A 16,969-nucleotide genomic window follows, 5' to 3' on the forward strand; every position below is an offset into this window, starting at 1 on the left:
CCATTTGTCAAAATCCAGCACCCATTCATGGTTAAACTATGGGAAAACTGAGTAGAGGGGAATTTCCTCTACTTGATAAAGAATATCTATAAAAAACCTTCAGCTAACCTCATGATGGTGAGAAATTAGAAACTTTCCCTCTAAGATCAGAAATAAGGCAAGGAAAAGGCCACTGCTTTTCAGCGTCATACTGGAAGTTCTAGCTAATAGAATAAGACAATTAAAAGAAATAAGGTATATAGGTTGGGAAGGAAGAGCTAAAACTACTTTTTTGTAGATGACGTGATTATGTAGATAATCTGAAAAAAATGACAAATACTACTGGAACTAATTAATAAGCAAGGTTGCAAGATACAAAGTTAATATGTGGAAGTCAACCACTTTCCTGCATACTAGCAATGAACAACTTGAATTTGAAATTAAAAGCACATTACTATTTATGTTAGCATCCCCCCAAAATGAAATACCTAAGTATAAATCTTATCACAATGTGAACAAGATTTATATGGGGAAAACAACACAACTCTGATGAAACAAATCAAAGAATTAAGTAAGTAGAGAGGTTTTCTATGTTCACGAGTAGGAAGACAATATTGTCAAGATGCTGTTTCTTTCCAGCTTGATCTATAGATTCAACACATTCCCAGTCAAAACTCCAGCACGTTTTTGTGTGGGTATCAACTGATTCTAAATTTTATATGAAGATGCAAAAGACCCAGAGTAGCCAACTCATATTTGAGAAAGAGAAAGGTGGAGAAATGACACTCCCTGACTTCAAGACTTATATAAAGCTATAGTGATCAAGACCATTTGGGGGGCCCTGGGTGGCTCAGTCAGTTAAGCGGCTGCCTTCAGCTCAGGTCATGATCCCAGAGTCCTGGGATCGAGCCCCACGTCGGGCTCCCTGCTCATTGGAGAGCCTGCTTCTCCCTGTCCCTCTGCCTGCCTTTCTGCTGCTTGTGCTCTCTCTTTCTCTGTCAAATAAATAAAATCTTAAAAAAAAAAAAAAACCATTTGGTATTGGTGAAAGAATAAAGAAATGGATCAATAGAAAAGAATAGAAAGTCCAGAAATGGATACAAATATAGTCAGCTGATCTTTGCTAAAGAAGCAAAGACAATGGAGAAAAGATGGTCTTTTCAACAAATGGTGCTGAATCAACTAGATATCTACATGCAAAGAAATGAATGTAGACACAGACCTTATATTCTTCATAAAAATTAACTCAAAATGGACCATAAACCTAAATGTAAAATAGACATGGCACCAAAGAAGATACACAGATAGCAAATAAGCATATGAAAAGATGTTCATTATCATGTCATTAGAGAATTGCAAATTAAATTAAAGCAAGTTACTACTATCCACCTATTAGAATGCCCCAAATCCAGAACATTGACAACACCAAGGTTCTGGCAAGGATGTGGAGCCACAGGAACTCTCATTTATTGTGGGCATGAATGCAAGATGGTACAGTCACTTTGGAAGACAGTTTGGAGTTTCTTATAAAACTAAAATACTCCTGCTGTGTTATAACTCTTTTATTCGTAATTGCAAAAACTTGGAAGCAACCAAGATGTCTATCAGTAGGTAAATGGGTAAATAAACTGAGGTACATCCAGACAATGGAATACTTCCAGCACTAAAAAGAAATGAGCTTTCAGTCCATGAAAAGGCATGGAGAAACTTCAAATGTATATCTCTAAGTGAAAGAAGCCGATTTGAAAAGACTACATCCTGTATGATTCCTATATGACATTCTGGAAAAGGCAAAACTGGAGACAATAAAAAGATCAGTGATGGCCCGGGGTTGGGGAAGGGAAGGATGAATAGGTGGAACACAGGATTTTTAAGGTGGTGAAATTATTCTGTATGATACCATAGTGGTGGATACATGTCATTATGCATATATCAAAACCCATGGAATGTACAACACCAAGAGTGACCCCTAATATAAACTATGGACTTGGGTCATAATGATGTGCCTGTGTGGGTTCATTGATTATAACAAGTATCACTTTGGTGTGGGATGTTGATAGAGGAGGAGGTTGTACGTATGTGGCAGAGAGTATACATGCATCTTCTCGGTTTTGCTGTGAACCTAAAACCTGCTCTAAAAATAAAGTCTTGAAAAATAAAATTATTAAAAAATACTTCTCAATAAAAACATTAAAAAATAACTTTCTAGGTTAAATGGTCTGGAAGGGCTTTCCCTAATATGCAGTATTTTAACTAAATAGATTCAGATTGGTGGCAGGGAAAAGGCACCACATTTCCAGCCTGCGATAATTAAGCATAAACTTAGGTTGAGTGTGACTTGGGCAGTTTGGCATGAGTGAGGGTTCTGTGTGGGAAAGAGTGGGAAATGGATTGGAGGTGATAGTACTCTGAGGAATATTTACACCAGCAGTCATGTGGAAGAGAGATGAGTAGCAGGCTATCCTGGCCCAGACTAAGGGGCCGAGGAGGGGCATCTGTATATGCTGTGTACCTCAGACGTCAGTGAGTGGTGAGATTGACTTTTCTTTTGTAGGATTGAGAAGTCCAGATGGTCATGAGTGAGCCCTAAGATCTCGCATGTGTGGATGTTGCTAGACCTACTTCAGTTTAGGGATGAGTACTCGTTCATTTCTCCAAAGCTCTGTGCCCAGATTTGAGCCAGGAAGATAATTTGGCCTAGTAAGCTTCGATGGAAATGAAGAGGACAGGGTGCTTGTGCAAGTTGTGTCAGACCAAAGAAATGAAGGAGAAAGTGAAAAATGCGCGGAGGAGGAGAATGAAGAAACATTTAGGAAGTTCTGCTTTGTCACTGTCTTTGACTTGTCAGTGAATGTGATGTCTGTAATGTAATTCTCTTTGGAGAGAACGATGAGGGGGAGGGGTTTTGTTTTGCTAGTTCTTGCATTGGTCCTGCTTGGGTGGTGGTGTTGACTGGCAGCAGTTTCTCTGAAGCCAGAAACAAAGCCTGTCCTCTTTTAGGAGGAGGGGGAAGGGAGAACAGAGTTAATGTAGTGTATTACCAGATCTCTAGGGCAGAAAAGCTTTCACCAGGAATAACTAATTACCATCAGTAATGCTGTTTTATACATTTTGCCCATACTTATGTCAAAGATAAGGTTTGAATTTCTAAAAAAGACAAATGGGGCCTATGTCTTGTTACGCCTTTAAGTATTCAAAATATACATAGTAACTCCATAGAAAGTAATCAGAGTCCTAAATTAAACTTCATCTTCGAAGCATGTGTACAAAGAGGAATGGCCTTTTTTTTTTTTTTTTAAGATACTTAAGTTTGAATTAGGTAGTCTAAAATTTGACTTTCTGATGAACCAAATTCTTACTTGGAAGTACTTCTGCTCAAATATTCTATTTTAAATTATCCTTTGATAAAAATACTATAAATATCAAGAAATTCTAAGTGTGTCCCAGTCAGACTAGTTGAGAAATTCAGCAGTAGTAGTGAAAGAATAAGAACATCAGCCATCTTTCTACCTATTTGCATATAAAATGGATAATATTTAAATATTAAGTCCTTTTATCCAGTGTTATATTTAAATTCTTTTCAACATAACTGCCAAAATGGTTGTTAAAATGTTAGTTTAATCTGTGTATTTTTATGCCAGTTGCGTAAGTTTGGCTATTAATGTGCTGTAGCTATAGTTTTGATTCCCTGCGTTATTCTTAAACCCAGTTGCACTTAAATTTAAATTAGTACTTTAAGTTGCTTTAATGTACTTGCAGTCTATCTTAATTTTCTGCACTTGTGCTATTACCCACTCAGATTATGCTTTATTAGTAGGCTATAGAAGTTTAAATAATGAGGCTGTTAATATTTCCATCTTTTCTGCCAGGAATAGTTGTCTCCGTTAACTATTTTCTATTTCCTGGTTGATGGAACGCTCACAACTGACCAGGGGTAGGAGTGCTGCATGGTGTTATAGATAAGCACTAGATTAGGATTAAAAAGAGCTGACTTCTGTTCTTGTTTTTTATTCTGCCACTGATTGGCCTTGAAGGACTAACTTAAACTTACTGGGCCTCAGGGTATTTTTTGCTTGTTTGTTTGTTTTAATTCTGGTGAAATACGCATAACAAAATTTACCATCCTAACCATTAAGTATACAAAGTTTACAAAATATACAAAATTTACCATCCTAACCATTAAGTATACAATTTAATGGCATTAAGTACATTCACACTGTTACGCAACCATCATCACCGTCTACCTCTTAGTATTCTTTTTATCTTGCAAAACTGAAACTCTGTACCCATGAAATAATAACTTCTCGTTTCTCTCTCCAGCTCTTGACATCACCATCCTACTTTCTGTCTCTATGAATTTGACTCTTCTAGGTATCTCATATAAGTGATATCATATAGTATTACAGTATTTGTCCTTGTGTGACTGGCTTATTTCACTTAGCATAATGTCCTGAAGGTTCATCCAAGTTGTAGCATGGATCAGAATTTCCTTCCTTTTTAAGGTTGAATAATATTCAATTATATGTATTTACCACACTTTTAGAATGCATTCGTACATCATTGGACACTTGGATTGCTTCCACCTTTTGGTATTATGAATAATGCTGCTATGAACATGAGTATAGAAATATTTCTTTGAGAGCCTACTTTGTTCTCTTGGGGATCCACCTAGAAGTAGAATTGCTGGACCATATGACAGTTGTATTTTTAATTTTTTGAGGAACCGCCATACTGTTTTCCATAGCCACTGTATCATTTTACCCTCCCACCAACAGTGCACAAGAGTTCCAATTTCTCCACATCCTTGCCAACACTTGTTATTTTCTGTTTTTTGATAGTAGCCGTCCTAATGGGTGTGAGGTGGTATCTCGTGGTATCCCTAATGATTAGTGATGTTGAGCATCTTTTCATGTGCTTGTTGGCCATTCAGCTTGTCTATTCAAGTCATTTTTCAATCAGGTTTTTTTTTTTTTTAAGATTTTATTTATTTGTGAGAGAAATTGAGAGCACAAGTGGGTGTTGGAGCAGAGGAAGAGGGAGAAACAAATTCCCCACTGAGCAGAGAGCTTGATGTGGGGCTCCATCCCAGGACCCTGGGATCATGACCTGAGCCAAAGGCAGACGCTTAACTGACTGAGCCCCCCGGGTGCCCCAGGTTTTTGGGTTTTTTTCGGTAGGAGTTCTTTATGTATTCTGGGTATTAACCCCCTTATGAAATATACAGTTTGCACATACTTTCTCTGTTCTGTGGGTTGCCTTTTCACTGTTAATTGTGTCCTTTGATACACAAAAGTTTTAATTTTGATGTAGTCCAATTTATTTTTTCTTTGGTTGCCTGTGCTTTTTTTGTCATAATCCAGGAAGTGATTTCCAAATCCAATGTCATGAAGTTTCCTCTCTGTTTTCTTCTAAGAGTTTTATAGTTTTTAGGCTGTGATGTTTAGGTCTTTGATCCCATTTTGAGTTAATTTTTGTATATGGTATGAGGTAAGTGTCCAACTTCATTATTTTGCATATGAAATTCAGTTTTCCCAACACCATTTGTTGGAAAGACTGTCCTTTCCCCTTTGAATGGCCTTGCCTGTTTTGTCAGAAATCATTTGACCATATATGTGAGGGTTTACTTCTGAACTCTCTCTTCTCTTCTCTTGGTCTGTACATCTTTTTAACAATACTACACTGTTTTGTTTACTGTAGTGCTATAATAAATTTTGAAATTAGGAATTGTGAGACTTGCAGCTTCCTTCTTTTTCAAAATTGTTTTGGCTATTGAAAATTGTTAGAGCTTTAGTGATGCTAAGAGCAATCAAAGGATCAAGTAGTGATAGCTGGACCCCTCCATTGCAGAGGTCCTCCCTGTCAACCAACCTTTTGCCTAATGGTTTCATTCATTGATGATTATTGCCTGAATCATTTCATCAGGGGTTACAAAGTGATTATTTCTTCCATATACATTAGCTGGAATAGTTCTGGGATAAAAAAAGAAGTTTTCATCATCAACAATGACATTCTGAAATTCAGTTTTATAATAAGGCTAGATTAAATGCTTAATTCTTTACCTTCAGTTGCCAATTTTTAGAGGAAGGAGTTGGTGCTCTAGTTGCTTTCAGTGAAACTAATGAATGAGAAGGGAAAGTTAATGGTTATATACCTTTCTTATAGGTATCCTAAACTTTTACATTTCATATATGAAACTTATTTTAGTTCATTGTAGTTAGGGACCCAGGAATCTGTATTTTTCACATGCAAGCCACATGATCTTGATGTAGGTAATCTACAGAGCAGACTGCTGTAAAGTAATATGGTTGAAAACTGGTTACTGTTTTGTTGTGTTGTCTTCCATACCACAGGTGGTGTTTACTGACAAGTTAATGCCCAATCTTATCAAAGTAATTGATTTTTAAATTACAGCATTGAATGTTAACTTGCCTAGGTAAGGAGGTCTTTTCTGCTTTTTGTTTACTGTTATTGTTACAGTCCTTCAGCTATAGTTAGACACAGCCAATCATCAGACTTTACTCTTAACATTAACTGACTTCCAACAGGGCAACACAATAAACATTTTCTTTTTAAAGATTTTATTTATTTGTCAGAGAGAGACAGAGGGAGCACAAGCAGGGGGAGCAGCAGGCAAAGGGAGAAGCAGGCTCCCTGAGCAAGGAGCCCCATGTGGGACTCGATCCCAGGACCGTGGGATCATGACTTGAGCTGAAGGCAGACACTTAATCGACTGAGCCACCCAGGCGTCCCTTTTTGTTTGTTTTTTAACACTACTTAAATGGTGCTAAGTAGTTGTGCATAAATAATTTGCTGTTTATTGTGCACCTATCCTATGCCAATCACCATCCTACAAAATTTATCTCCAGTTCTTACTGTCTTCCTTTGACCTAGGTTTTTTTGTCTGTTTTTGTTTTCTTTTTGTTGTTAATTTTTTTCAGTATCTAAGGCATTTCTACTATTCCTAAGTCACAATTTAGGAATGATATATTTAGAGGAGTCTCCCCATTACTGCCTCCTTCAGCCAGATACCCGTTTTTATTTATTCATTTATGGTTTATCTGTACAGTGTTGTTTGTTTTGCTTTGTCTTGCAAATACTAGCCAGTATTTGATCCTTTTCTTACACAAAAGTATCATAACTATATAGATACTGATCTGCATCTTACTCCCCCACCCCCCCACTTAATATATTCTAGAGATCGCTCTAGAAATCTTCATTCCATTTTATGGCTGTGCAGTATCCCCTTAGGTAGATGTGTTATCATTTTTCTAGCCAGTCACTACTGATGGACATTCAAGTTTCCAAAAATCTCTTGCTCTAACATATAATGCTGTTATTTCCTCCAGCTTCTTCCCCATTTCACTGCTCTCCTTCATAGCAAAACTCCTTGGAAAATTTTGAATCAGTAATGGCTGTCTCCACCTCTTGATTTCTGGATTCCTAAATTCTTCCCATCGGGCTTCTTTCCCCACCACTCCACTGAACTGCTCTTTTCAAAACACCAGTGACCTACATGATGCTACCTCCAAAGCTTTTTTTCTCACTTCTCAACTTTACTTGAATTATTAGCTGCACTGGACCCAATTGATGACTCTGTCCTCCTTGAAACACTTGTGACTAGGCTCCTAGAACACCATATGCTCCTGGGTTTTCTTTATTCTTGAGGCTATTGCTTCTCTCTTTTTTCCTCTTTCCTGTGGTATCAGCTGATGGCTGGGCCAGCTGGCCCGCTTCCTGAGAGGGCAGGGCGGTGTGTGCAGCCGGGAAGTAGGAAGGGGTGGAGTCTCTGCATCTAGAAGTTGAAGCTGGGAGGGGGAAGAGAGGAAGGCTTCTTGTTTCAAAGGTCGCCTGAAACAAGCCTGAAGGCTGACACAACCAGAATTTATTGGTGTAATACGGTGAGGGCAGGCTGTCCAGGGGAACTGTGGAATGCCACACAACAAGAGGGAGGAGGGAGGCAGCCTCCGTAAGGTTTGGGTTCCTGTTGAAGGATTCTGAGAACGCTCTAAGGGAGATGGGGGGTCAATTTTGGATTGGTTGCTATTTCTGAGGCAGGATTAGAAGGGAGGATTATTTAGGGTTTGGGTGCTATCTTGAGGCAGGGGCAGTTTAACAATTAACAATCCTCAGTAATCGATGCTACAACGAAATGGGTCTGGGGGCATCATTGGTAAGAAAGCAGTAGTCACTCAGAGGGTTGTTACAGCATTTTGTAGCTGCTGCATGACCTTGGGAGAAATGTTTTATTTTTGCACCTGCCTTTATAAGTGTCTGTCCTTTCAGCCCAGTTAAGGGTAGGGTTTTTTTTTCTTTTTCATTCTGAGCTGATTTTCATCTTTGATCTAGATGTTTTTACTCTTACAGTTCAAGGGCACAGATTTTCTGGATTTGGGAAGTAGAGATTCTTGTTTCCTAAGACTGAAGCAAGTAATTAAGTGGGTAAATGATCACTGTAGTCCCCCAACCTACCCCCAAATTAAGGTTAAAAGCTCATACTTTTTAAATAGGGCATGATTCAGGAAAATTGAGAAGTAGGAATAGTTTCTTTGTTGTTGCCATTTCAACTTTTCGTTCTGAGCCCCTCACCCGGGCCTTCACCATCTCGTCTCATCCAGGCTTTCACTGCTCTTTCTTAGGCCCTTTTCTTCTCCCCTTTGTGAGTTTTGCCTAGTGGTTGATTTGATGAGTTTAGGGTAGCTTAATATATTCCTTTGGGGGCATTTGCATTTTAAAAGGAAATTCCTGAGAATAATACTAAAACCAAGGAACAAGGTTCTAATGCATTTGTGGCAAGGTGGGGTGGGGAGTGAGGATGGGTAGGGAACAGAGTTTGAGCAGAGGCAGTCCTTCAGCCATCACTCAGAGCAGCTGATGAACTGGAGCCTGGCTCTACCCTTCTCCCCCTTTAGATGCTGAGGTAGGTGGTGTGTTGATAGACAAAGTTAAAGTATCTGAGTGCTTGGGCATTGTCATGGCAGCTCTATGTTGAGTAAATAATGTGGAAATGTAGACTGGAAGTTGAGACTAGGCAGATTAGTGCTGACAGTTGGAAGTGCCTCCTTTTCCCAGTAGTACACACACACTGCTGCCTTGGTAGTTCCAAGAGACAGACACAAATATGCTGAGACTTGCTCATAATACTGACCTTTGCACTGCTTCCTGTCTAGGAATGTTTCAGTCCATAGACTGGCAGTGCTCAGACTCTCCTTTCAAGCCTCTGGCACAGAACGTAGGCAATATGTACTCAGCCCTCGTATGGAACTGAAATGTGAACCTACAGCTTGTAGCTCAGCAGTTGACTAGAGCCTGCGTACCTCTCCAGATCCAAGTTGTTTCTTAATCCTCAGGGCAAATATGAGGTTCCTGTTTGAAGATGCGTTGAGCTTTAGGAAGGATTCGAATCCACCACCTCCAAACCTAGATGTGACCTCCATGGTAGTCTTCCATGTGCATGCTGACTAAAGCCAGGCTGTGTTTCCTGGTGTTGTGGCATTCTTGTCTCACGACTCCTTGGGACAAGCCCAAGGCGTTTGCTTTAGGGATCAGAAGCCTACAAGATTTCAGTCCTAGCCACAGTTTGAACCACTTTGAGGTGTCTTTGTAAACTGAATTTGTAAAAGTTGTGCTTTCTCAAGTCCCCTGGCCTTTTCCCTTGGGAAGCCCAGACCCAAGTGGAACATACTGATGTGGCAGATTATTGCTTTCTTTAAGTGACTTCTGTCTGCAGTTTGTGCAGGCCAGATACGTGCTCTGGAAGACATTGGGCAGCTTCAGTCTAACATGCACAGCAAGATGATGGCTCATTGGTATAGTTGTTGCTGTTCCCTCTGAAGACTAGTAACTGGCCCTTACTGGCAGTACTGAGAAGGGTTGCACATAGGAGTGAACTCATGTGTCTAGTTTGAATGGACGACTTGTTAGAATGAAGACCTCAACATTGGCACATTACTGTTGACACATTACTGTTAACTCCAGACTTTATTAAGATTTTTTTTTGGTTTTTAAATATGGAACACTTCATGAATTTGCGTGTCATCCTTGCGCAGGGGCCTGCTAATCTCTGCATCGTTCCAATTTTAGTGTATGTGCTGCCGAGGTGAGCACAGACTTTATTTAGATTTTATCAGTTGTTCCATTCATGACCTCTTTCTGTTTCCGGAATCCAGTCTCTGACACCACATTACATGTAGTTGTCTTGTCTTTCAGTCTCCTCTGATCTGTGACAGTTTCTCAATCTTTTCTGTTTCTCATGACCCATGACCATTTGGAGGAATACTGGCGGGTATCCTTTATAATGTACCCCAGTTTGAGCTTTTCCGATGTTTTCCTCAATTTAGACTGATGTTTATAGATTTGGGGAAGAATACTGCAGAGGTGAAGTACCTTACCAGGGGGTACCTGATATTTACATAACATCACTGATGATACTAACATTGGTCACTTGATTAAATTTTTGGTTGCCAGTTTCTCTGTTGTAAAGTTACTATTATTCTCTTTCCCTGCTCTATTCTTTGGAAGCAAATCACTAAGTCTGTCTCACACTCAGGATAGGTTGGGGGATATATAGAATTAAGCTCCATCTCTTAGAAGGGGGGAATATGTACATATATTTGCAGTTCTTATGTAAAGAAATTTGTCTCTACTCGCCCATTTATTTTTTTAAGATTTTATTTATTTATTTATTAGAGAGCAAGCGAGAGAGAAACAGCATGAGAGGGGAGAGGGTCAGAGGGAGAAGCAGGCTCCCCGCTGAGCCGAGAGCCCAATGCGGGGCTCAATCCCAGGACTCTGGGATCATGACCTGAGCTGAAGGCAGTCACTTAACCAGCTGAGCCACCCAGGCGCCCCTCTACTTGTCCATTTATTTAGTCATTTATTTATGTCACTATGGACTCATGTATTCTATTTTATACTTTTGAGTTATAATCTAATACTATGTTATTTATTTTATTGCCCAAATTATTCCGGCTTTGGCCAGAAGGAGCTCTTTCAGGTATCTCCTATCCCTATGACATACTCTGTCCTTTTTTTTTTTTTTTTTTAAACACTTTCTTACTTTCTGATACTACAAAGATATTCCAGGCTCATCTCATATTTTCCATGTCTTAGCCCCAGAATCAGCCATTTCTCTGAGGAACTTTTTTTTTTTTTTTTTTAGAGAATGCTATTCAGAAACCACTGGGCACTGGATATGTTCGGTGCTACTGGGCTGTCATTACTTTAGGCCTTCTCAGCAGACAGAGCTGGGTAACGTGTGTATGCATACTAACCTCTGTAAACAGACGTATCTATCATTGTTTCTGTGTTTCTTCATCTGTATATATATTAAGATAAACATGAGTTGATACTGATGTCTCTGACTTTAATCCAGTACCACAGAGTTCATTTTAGAATGCCTTCCTTTCTTGCTCATCTGTGATATCCTTCTTTAACAATGAGAAACCTTGCTCTCAGCATTTCACTGTTCATTTACTTATTCAACCCCAGTATACATGTACCCATGTTGTGCATGGGTTATAACCCATAACCCCTCAAGAAACAAATATACCCGTTTGAATATTGTACTGATTTTTAGCAATTCTGTTGTAGTGGACAAATCATGGATGTTTGTTTATGTTTATTATCATGTCATTTGATCTGTGATTCTAGCCTTTGGATATATGCAGTGTTTTTTAACATTCCTACCATAATCTGAGATGTCTTTGTACATCAGCATAGTTCATTAAGATTATGGAGTTGGGCTTCAAGTAAAATATTTTCTTTTCTTTTCTTTTTTTTTTTAAATGGGGAGCTTGAACTCATGACCCCGAGATCAGGACCTGAGCTGAGATCAAAGTTGGATGCCCAACTGACTGAGCCACCCAAGAGCCCCAAAATATTTTCCTTTTACTCTGCATTTCTGATAATCTAAACTTAAGAAATAAAAAGTTCATGTTCTCTCTTTAGTAACTTATTATACATTTCTACAAAAGGAAGTTTATATTTATTATTAAAGTTATGTACTTATTAAAGGTTTTATATGTAAAACGGACGAGTTGAATGAAACTATTTACAGTACCATTTAGTTCCAAAGTCCTGGCTCAGGTGCTTTTTAAAAACCATCTTAAGGCAAGACATTCTAAAATCAGTTTCTCAATTTGCTTACTAAGCCCTGAATGTGTAGGCTTGGCACTTGATTCTACTTTATTGGCTACTTTTCTAGGACATCCTGTTGGCCCATTCTTATTATTGGCACCGAAGATCTTATATGTTTGTGGGTAAAGATACTATGGCCTGGGAAATGGGACTGACTTAACTATAGCTGTAGTTCCCTAGGTTCTTGGTTCCCAAGTTCCTGTTGAGGAAAAATAAGTATGAGTTGTAAAAGCTATTCTTTTTTTTTTTTTTTTTTTTTAAGATCTTATTTATTTACTTGACAGAGGGACACAGCAAGAGAGGGAACACAAGCAGGGGGAGTGGGAGAGGGAGAAGCAGGCTTCCCACTGAGCAGGGAGCCTGATGCAGGGCTCGATCTCAGGGTCATAGGATCATGACCTGAGCCGAAGGCAGATGCTTAACCGACTGAGCCACCCAGGCAGCCTTGTAAAAGCTATTCTGAGAGTTGAGCATTCTCAGTCATCATGTAAGTTGGCTTTACCTCGAAGTCTGATCTTGGGCCTGTCACTTCTACCTCCAGACCTCAGATCCTTTATCTAGAAAGTGCAGCCATTCCATTAGATGACCCCTAAGATTCCTTACAGCTATGATTTCATCATCACAAATAGTAAAATATGTGGCTGGCAGTTCCTATCTCAGTAATTAAGGCATTCTGGGAAGAATTGGAAATGGTCAGCCTCTCTGAAACAAGCTTATTTGGTCCATTTTTATCACCCTTTTTTCTTAAATAACACACTCATTCATGCACACTATGCATGGGATGAACACATTCTGAAACATGAGGGCTAGCAGTAGTACCTAGATGGGTTAGATTGTACCCCGTAGAGGGTATATTTTGCTATCCATAATGACCCATCATGGTAATAACTTGGGAGGATCAGAACTGGAGTGTTCACTGTTGGTGTTTATAAATCAGTGGTTTCTTAAATGACCTCTTCAGAGCTACTATGTAAAATCTGTGAGCAGTACAGAAGAACAGCCAAGGTGAGAGAATGCAGTTGCTTACGTATGATAAGGCCCAATGAATTGTATGAAAGAAGCTTTAGTTCTTAAAGCCAGGGCAAAAAATGTCTTTAGTCTCATATACTGGTAACAGTCTTCTGAAGACTGTCCTTTCTCTTCTCGTAAGCATTTAGTTTCCTGAACAAAGTGAAGGAAGCATATGACCTGTAACTGAGTATGTGAAACATATCAGGAATTACAAAAGGACTTTGGAAAATAGATGGGTGAAAGAGAAGTAAGAACTAATAACCTGTAAGATAGGGCATATCTATTGGGGGAAAATGAACAACAGAGTGAAGAGATGTTGCCTTTGGTTAGAAAGCTAGGCTAGGAGAGCATGGAATGAATCTCCCTCAGCTGCCTGCAATTGTTCTTTAAGGCCTACGTCATGTTGGTTTATGAGATTGACTTAGAGCTTTGAATGAAAGTCCTCTGACCCAGTATTCCTGGCACCGTCCCACATTTCCGAGTGAAGTGGTGTGCTGCGTATCCTGGCTTACAGTGTTAACAGGTTGAGCTCCTGTGGCACTAGTTCACATGAGGATTCACATTTGCCATCATGAAAAGTTGTGTCTGGAATGGATTACCATTCCTAGGAGTCACGCTTGCGCAGCTAGAGGCTGCAGAGTTGCTAATTCCAGAAGTGAACAGCAGATGTCACTGCATTTCCACTTTACTAGGGTTCTGGCTCCTAGCTGTTCACAGGCATCCAAGTTGTTAATGGAGTTTCCAAACCACTAAACACAAATAGAGTATTTATGGCCTTCATCAGATACCGAACCCAGATTGAAAACTGAGAATAAGCACGGCCCAAGAGGGTTTTCCTCAGTTTCTTTCACTATTCTTTTTAGTGTTGGTGGTTTTTTGGTTTTTTTTCCTAGTCTTAATATTATCTGTATTTCTGTGTAGGTAACTGATGAAATTTATTAGCCTTTTCTTATCAACCATTCAGCAGTTATTTAGGAGCCTTGGACAACTTTTCACATTTGTTTCAGCTGGGTTACACTTAAAAGCTTCTTGGCCTTTCTGTAGTGGTGCTTTTTAAAAGATTTCCAGCAGGAAAGTTGATGTCACTGTTCTCTAAATTGAGGTGCAGAACATCAAAGGAAACTGTCTCTCTATTCTTTTGTTTGAACCCTCAGCTTCGGCAGTTGAGGAAATAACTGAATTATGACCAAAAGTCCTGTGGTGTACCTTTTTAAAACAAATCTATTATGGTTTCAGTGTAGATGGTGGGGTTTCCCTGTATGACAAAGGCAAAGTGGTGTTAAATTGGATTATTTCAGAAAGCCTGGGACATACTAAATTTTTGGTATCCTTTGATCACATAGATCATTAGAAAAGAAAATCCAGGTGATATTTGCCTTAATAGTCAGAGTTAGCGCTGGTTTTCACATGTGTCCTGGTGTCATTATTAATTGTTTCCCCCTTTACTCTTATCCTAGTTTGGACAATATGTTGTTACTCTAAATTGCTCAAAGAGATGGGGGGAAGGGGGTCCTTGATAAGTTGCAATTCTAGGAATTATAAGTATTTTTTGGCTCAAGAATTATGCCTGCCCTGAGTTTTCTAAGTTACATACATTCAAGCTAAAGCAAAAACCACAAAAAGCTTATAATTCTGGGAAAACAATTTTTAGGTTTCTATCTATAGATCATTGTTCTCTGGAGCAGTGATTTCCAAATATGGCTGTGCATCAGAATCAACTAGTAACCTTTTAACAAATACTTTCATGAGTCTTACCATAGACCTGTACTGAATGTACACTGGAGTTTGAATGTGACATTACCAACAATGTAGAAATGCATACAGTGCAAATGTACTGGGCTACTTTGTCAGCTTGCTTTTAAAATTAGCATATGAAAGGACATTGCTTCCTATGGTTTGGGTGACATTTGGGGTTTCTGGTGGTGGCTGCTTTGGACCTGTCATTGACATGAGTTGCCTTTTTGTTTCAGATGTCATCTGGGTGATTCTCAGTGTGGAGGTGGGTGGACTTTTAGGAGTAACGCAGCAGCTGTCATCTTTTGAAACGGAGTTCAACACACAGCCACATCGCAAGGTAGAAGGAAACTTCAACCCGTTTGCCTCTCCCCAAAAGAACCGACAATCAGATGAAAACAACTTAAAAGACCCTGGGGGTTCCGGGTTCGACTCGATCAGCAAAAACACATGGGCTCCTGCTCCTGACCAAACCGAGCAAGATGAGAATAGACTCTCACAGAACTCTGTAAATCTGTCCCCCAGCAGTCACGCAAACAACTTATCAGTAGTGACTTACAGTAAGGTAGGTGCCCTCGGAGAAGAGGAGAAGGGGTAGGTGGTGGGCCTTGGGACTTGTGATACCCTTTCATGGCAAACCTAGAAGCCTAGAATGTTCTTTAAGACTGCTTAGCTCTCCTGCCAACAGCAACAATACAAAAACCTACCCCTTCTCCCCTCCCCCCCCAATCTTCATGTCCTGTGGATGTTACTTTATCCACATTTATAATTTACTACTGTCTCTCTGCTCTGGTTTGGGTGTTGAAAGAACAAAGTTATTTACCTTTAGCATTTAAAAAAAAAAAAAGAAAGTCAAAATATCACCAGCTCTCCTTCCAGTGTAAATGTATACTAAACCTAGAACAACAACATGCTTTTGGAATCTCTTCCTTCTTTGTTGTTTTTGTTCTTGTTTTGGCTTTGGGTGGGGCTTTTTTTTTTCCAAGGAAAAAAGACAAAGTCTATTATTTATCCTAAATATTGTTGTTGGGCTTTTGCTTTACTTAGCTTGTTTGCATGTCTTCTTGTAGATGTATTTTCAGTCTCTTATGGCCCATCTGCCTCCTCACCCACAACCCAGAGTGGCCCAAGTGATATTTTGACTTTTTATGTGTGGGGCAGTAAGTGAGAGAATTGTTTGTTGAGTTCACCATGATTTTAAATATTCTGATTGTTCTGAGACATTCTTCTGGGTGTTTGATTTCTTGACCTGCTTCTCTCCTTGCTAGCTGATTAAACAGTGTCTTCCACAGTCTGCTAAGGTGATGATGGTTCTTGGTTGTTGGTTTGGGTTGGTTGAGTAAAGCCCTGATGCTGAGAGCTCACTGTTCTAGGTGTTTCATGTGGTGTGGGCCTGTGAGCATTCCTGTGCATTCTCCTCTGATTAATAATGCTGTGTATTAGGCCCAGCATCCCCCCTGAACAATCCTAAAACCATTAAGTCTGCCGTTGCGTCATGTTGGCATTTACCCTCAAATTTTGAAAAATAAAACTGATGTTTATTTGAGGGACAAATTGCTTGTCTGTTGTAAGAATGGTATTTTTTCTGACTAGTGCTTTATATATGGTCCAGATCAAGAGGCAAATTAAGAAAAGAAACCTGATGATGTGAATCCTATTTCTGCACACAGTCTAGTAAGAGAGACTTCATTCACTAGTGGTGTAACAAAGGATTGATTTTTTTTTGGTTGTTTGGATGGTTGTTATAAAGGATTCTGTGGAGTCACGTTAGTTGTACAGGATATAAGAGAAGTTAATTGGCAAGACAGTAAATTGCCTGTATTTGAGTTAAGACTTCACACTACAATAAAAGGCTTTTCCTCTAAGCTCCTGTTTCTCCAGATTTCTCCTCCTTAAATTTAACCATCCAGAGTATGACTGTTCTAGGTGGTAAGTGAGCCAAGCCCTAGGATAAGCATGTCCTGTTAGAACTGGAATTTGCAGTTGAGTTTAATGGGAAGATGCAAGTTGCAGGAGGCAAAACCAGTTGCTCCAGTGCTTTGTATAATGGAAGCCCCCTCTCCCAACTGTGAGGTGCCTGGCTCAGTAGTCATTGTGGTCTTAGGAGATG

The 16,969-nt window shown here is 39.4% G+C and overlaps 1 protein-coding gene and 1 non-coding gene across 4 annotated transcripts in view; one reads left to right on the forward strand and one right to left on the reverse strand.

Moving 5' to 3' along the window:
- Positions 1-16,969, forward strand: part of ILRUN (inflammation and lipid regulator with UBA-like and NBR1-like domains) — a 90,701-nt gene that overhangs the window by 55,183 nt on the left and 18,549 nt on the right. For all 3 annotated transcript variants that reach the window (XM_032409984.1, XM_032409986.1, XM_032409985.1), the window contains one exon: positions 15,096-15,424. In XM_032409984.1, the coding sequence (XP_032265875.1) occupies positions 15,096-15,424 (329 nt within the window). The remainder of the gene's footprint in view (positions 1-15,095; positions 15,425-16,969) is intronic.
- On the reverse strand, positions 9,981-10,083 carry LOC116635965. Its single transcript, XR_004300260.1, has one exon. It is a non-coding gene; the product is annotated as a U6 spliceosomal RNA (small nuclear RNA).

Source organism: Phoca vitulina, unplaced genomic scaffold (genome assembly GCF_004348235.1).
Source record: "Phoca vitulina isolate PV1807 unplaced genomic scaffold, GSC_HSeal_1.0 scaffold11, whole genome shotgun sequence".
Classification (NCBI taxonomy): Eukaryota; Metazoa; Chordata; class Mammalia; order Carnivora; family Phocidae; genus Phoca; species Phoca vitulina.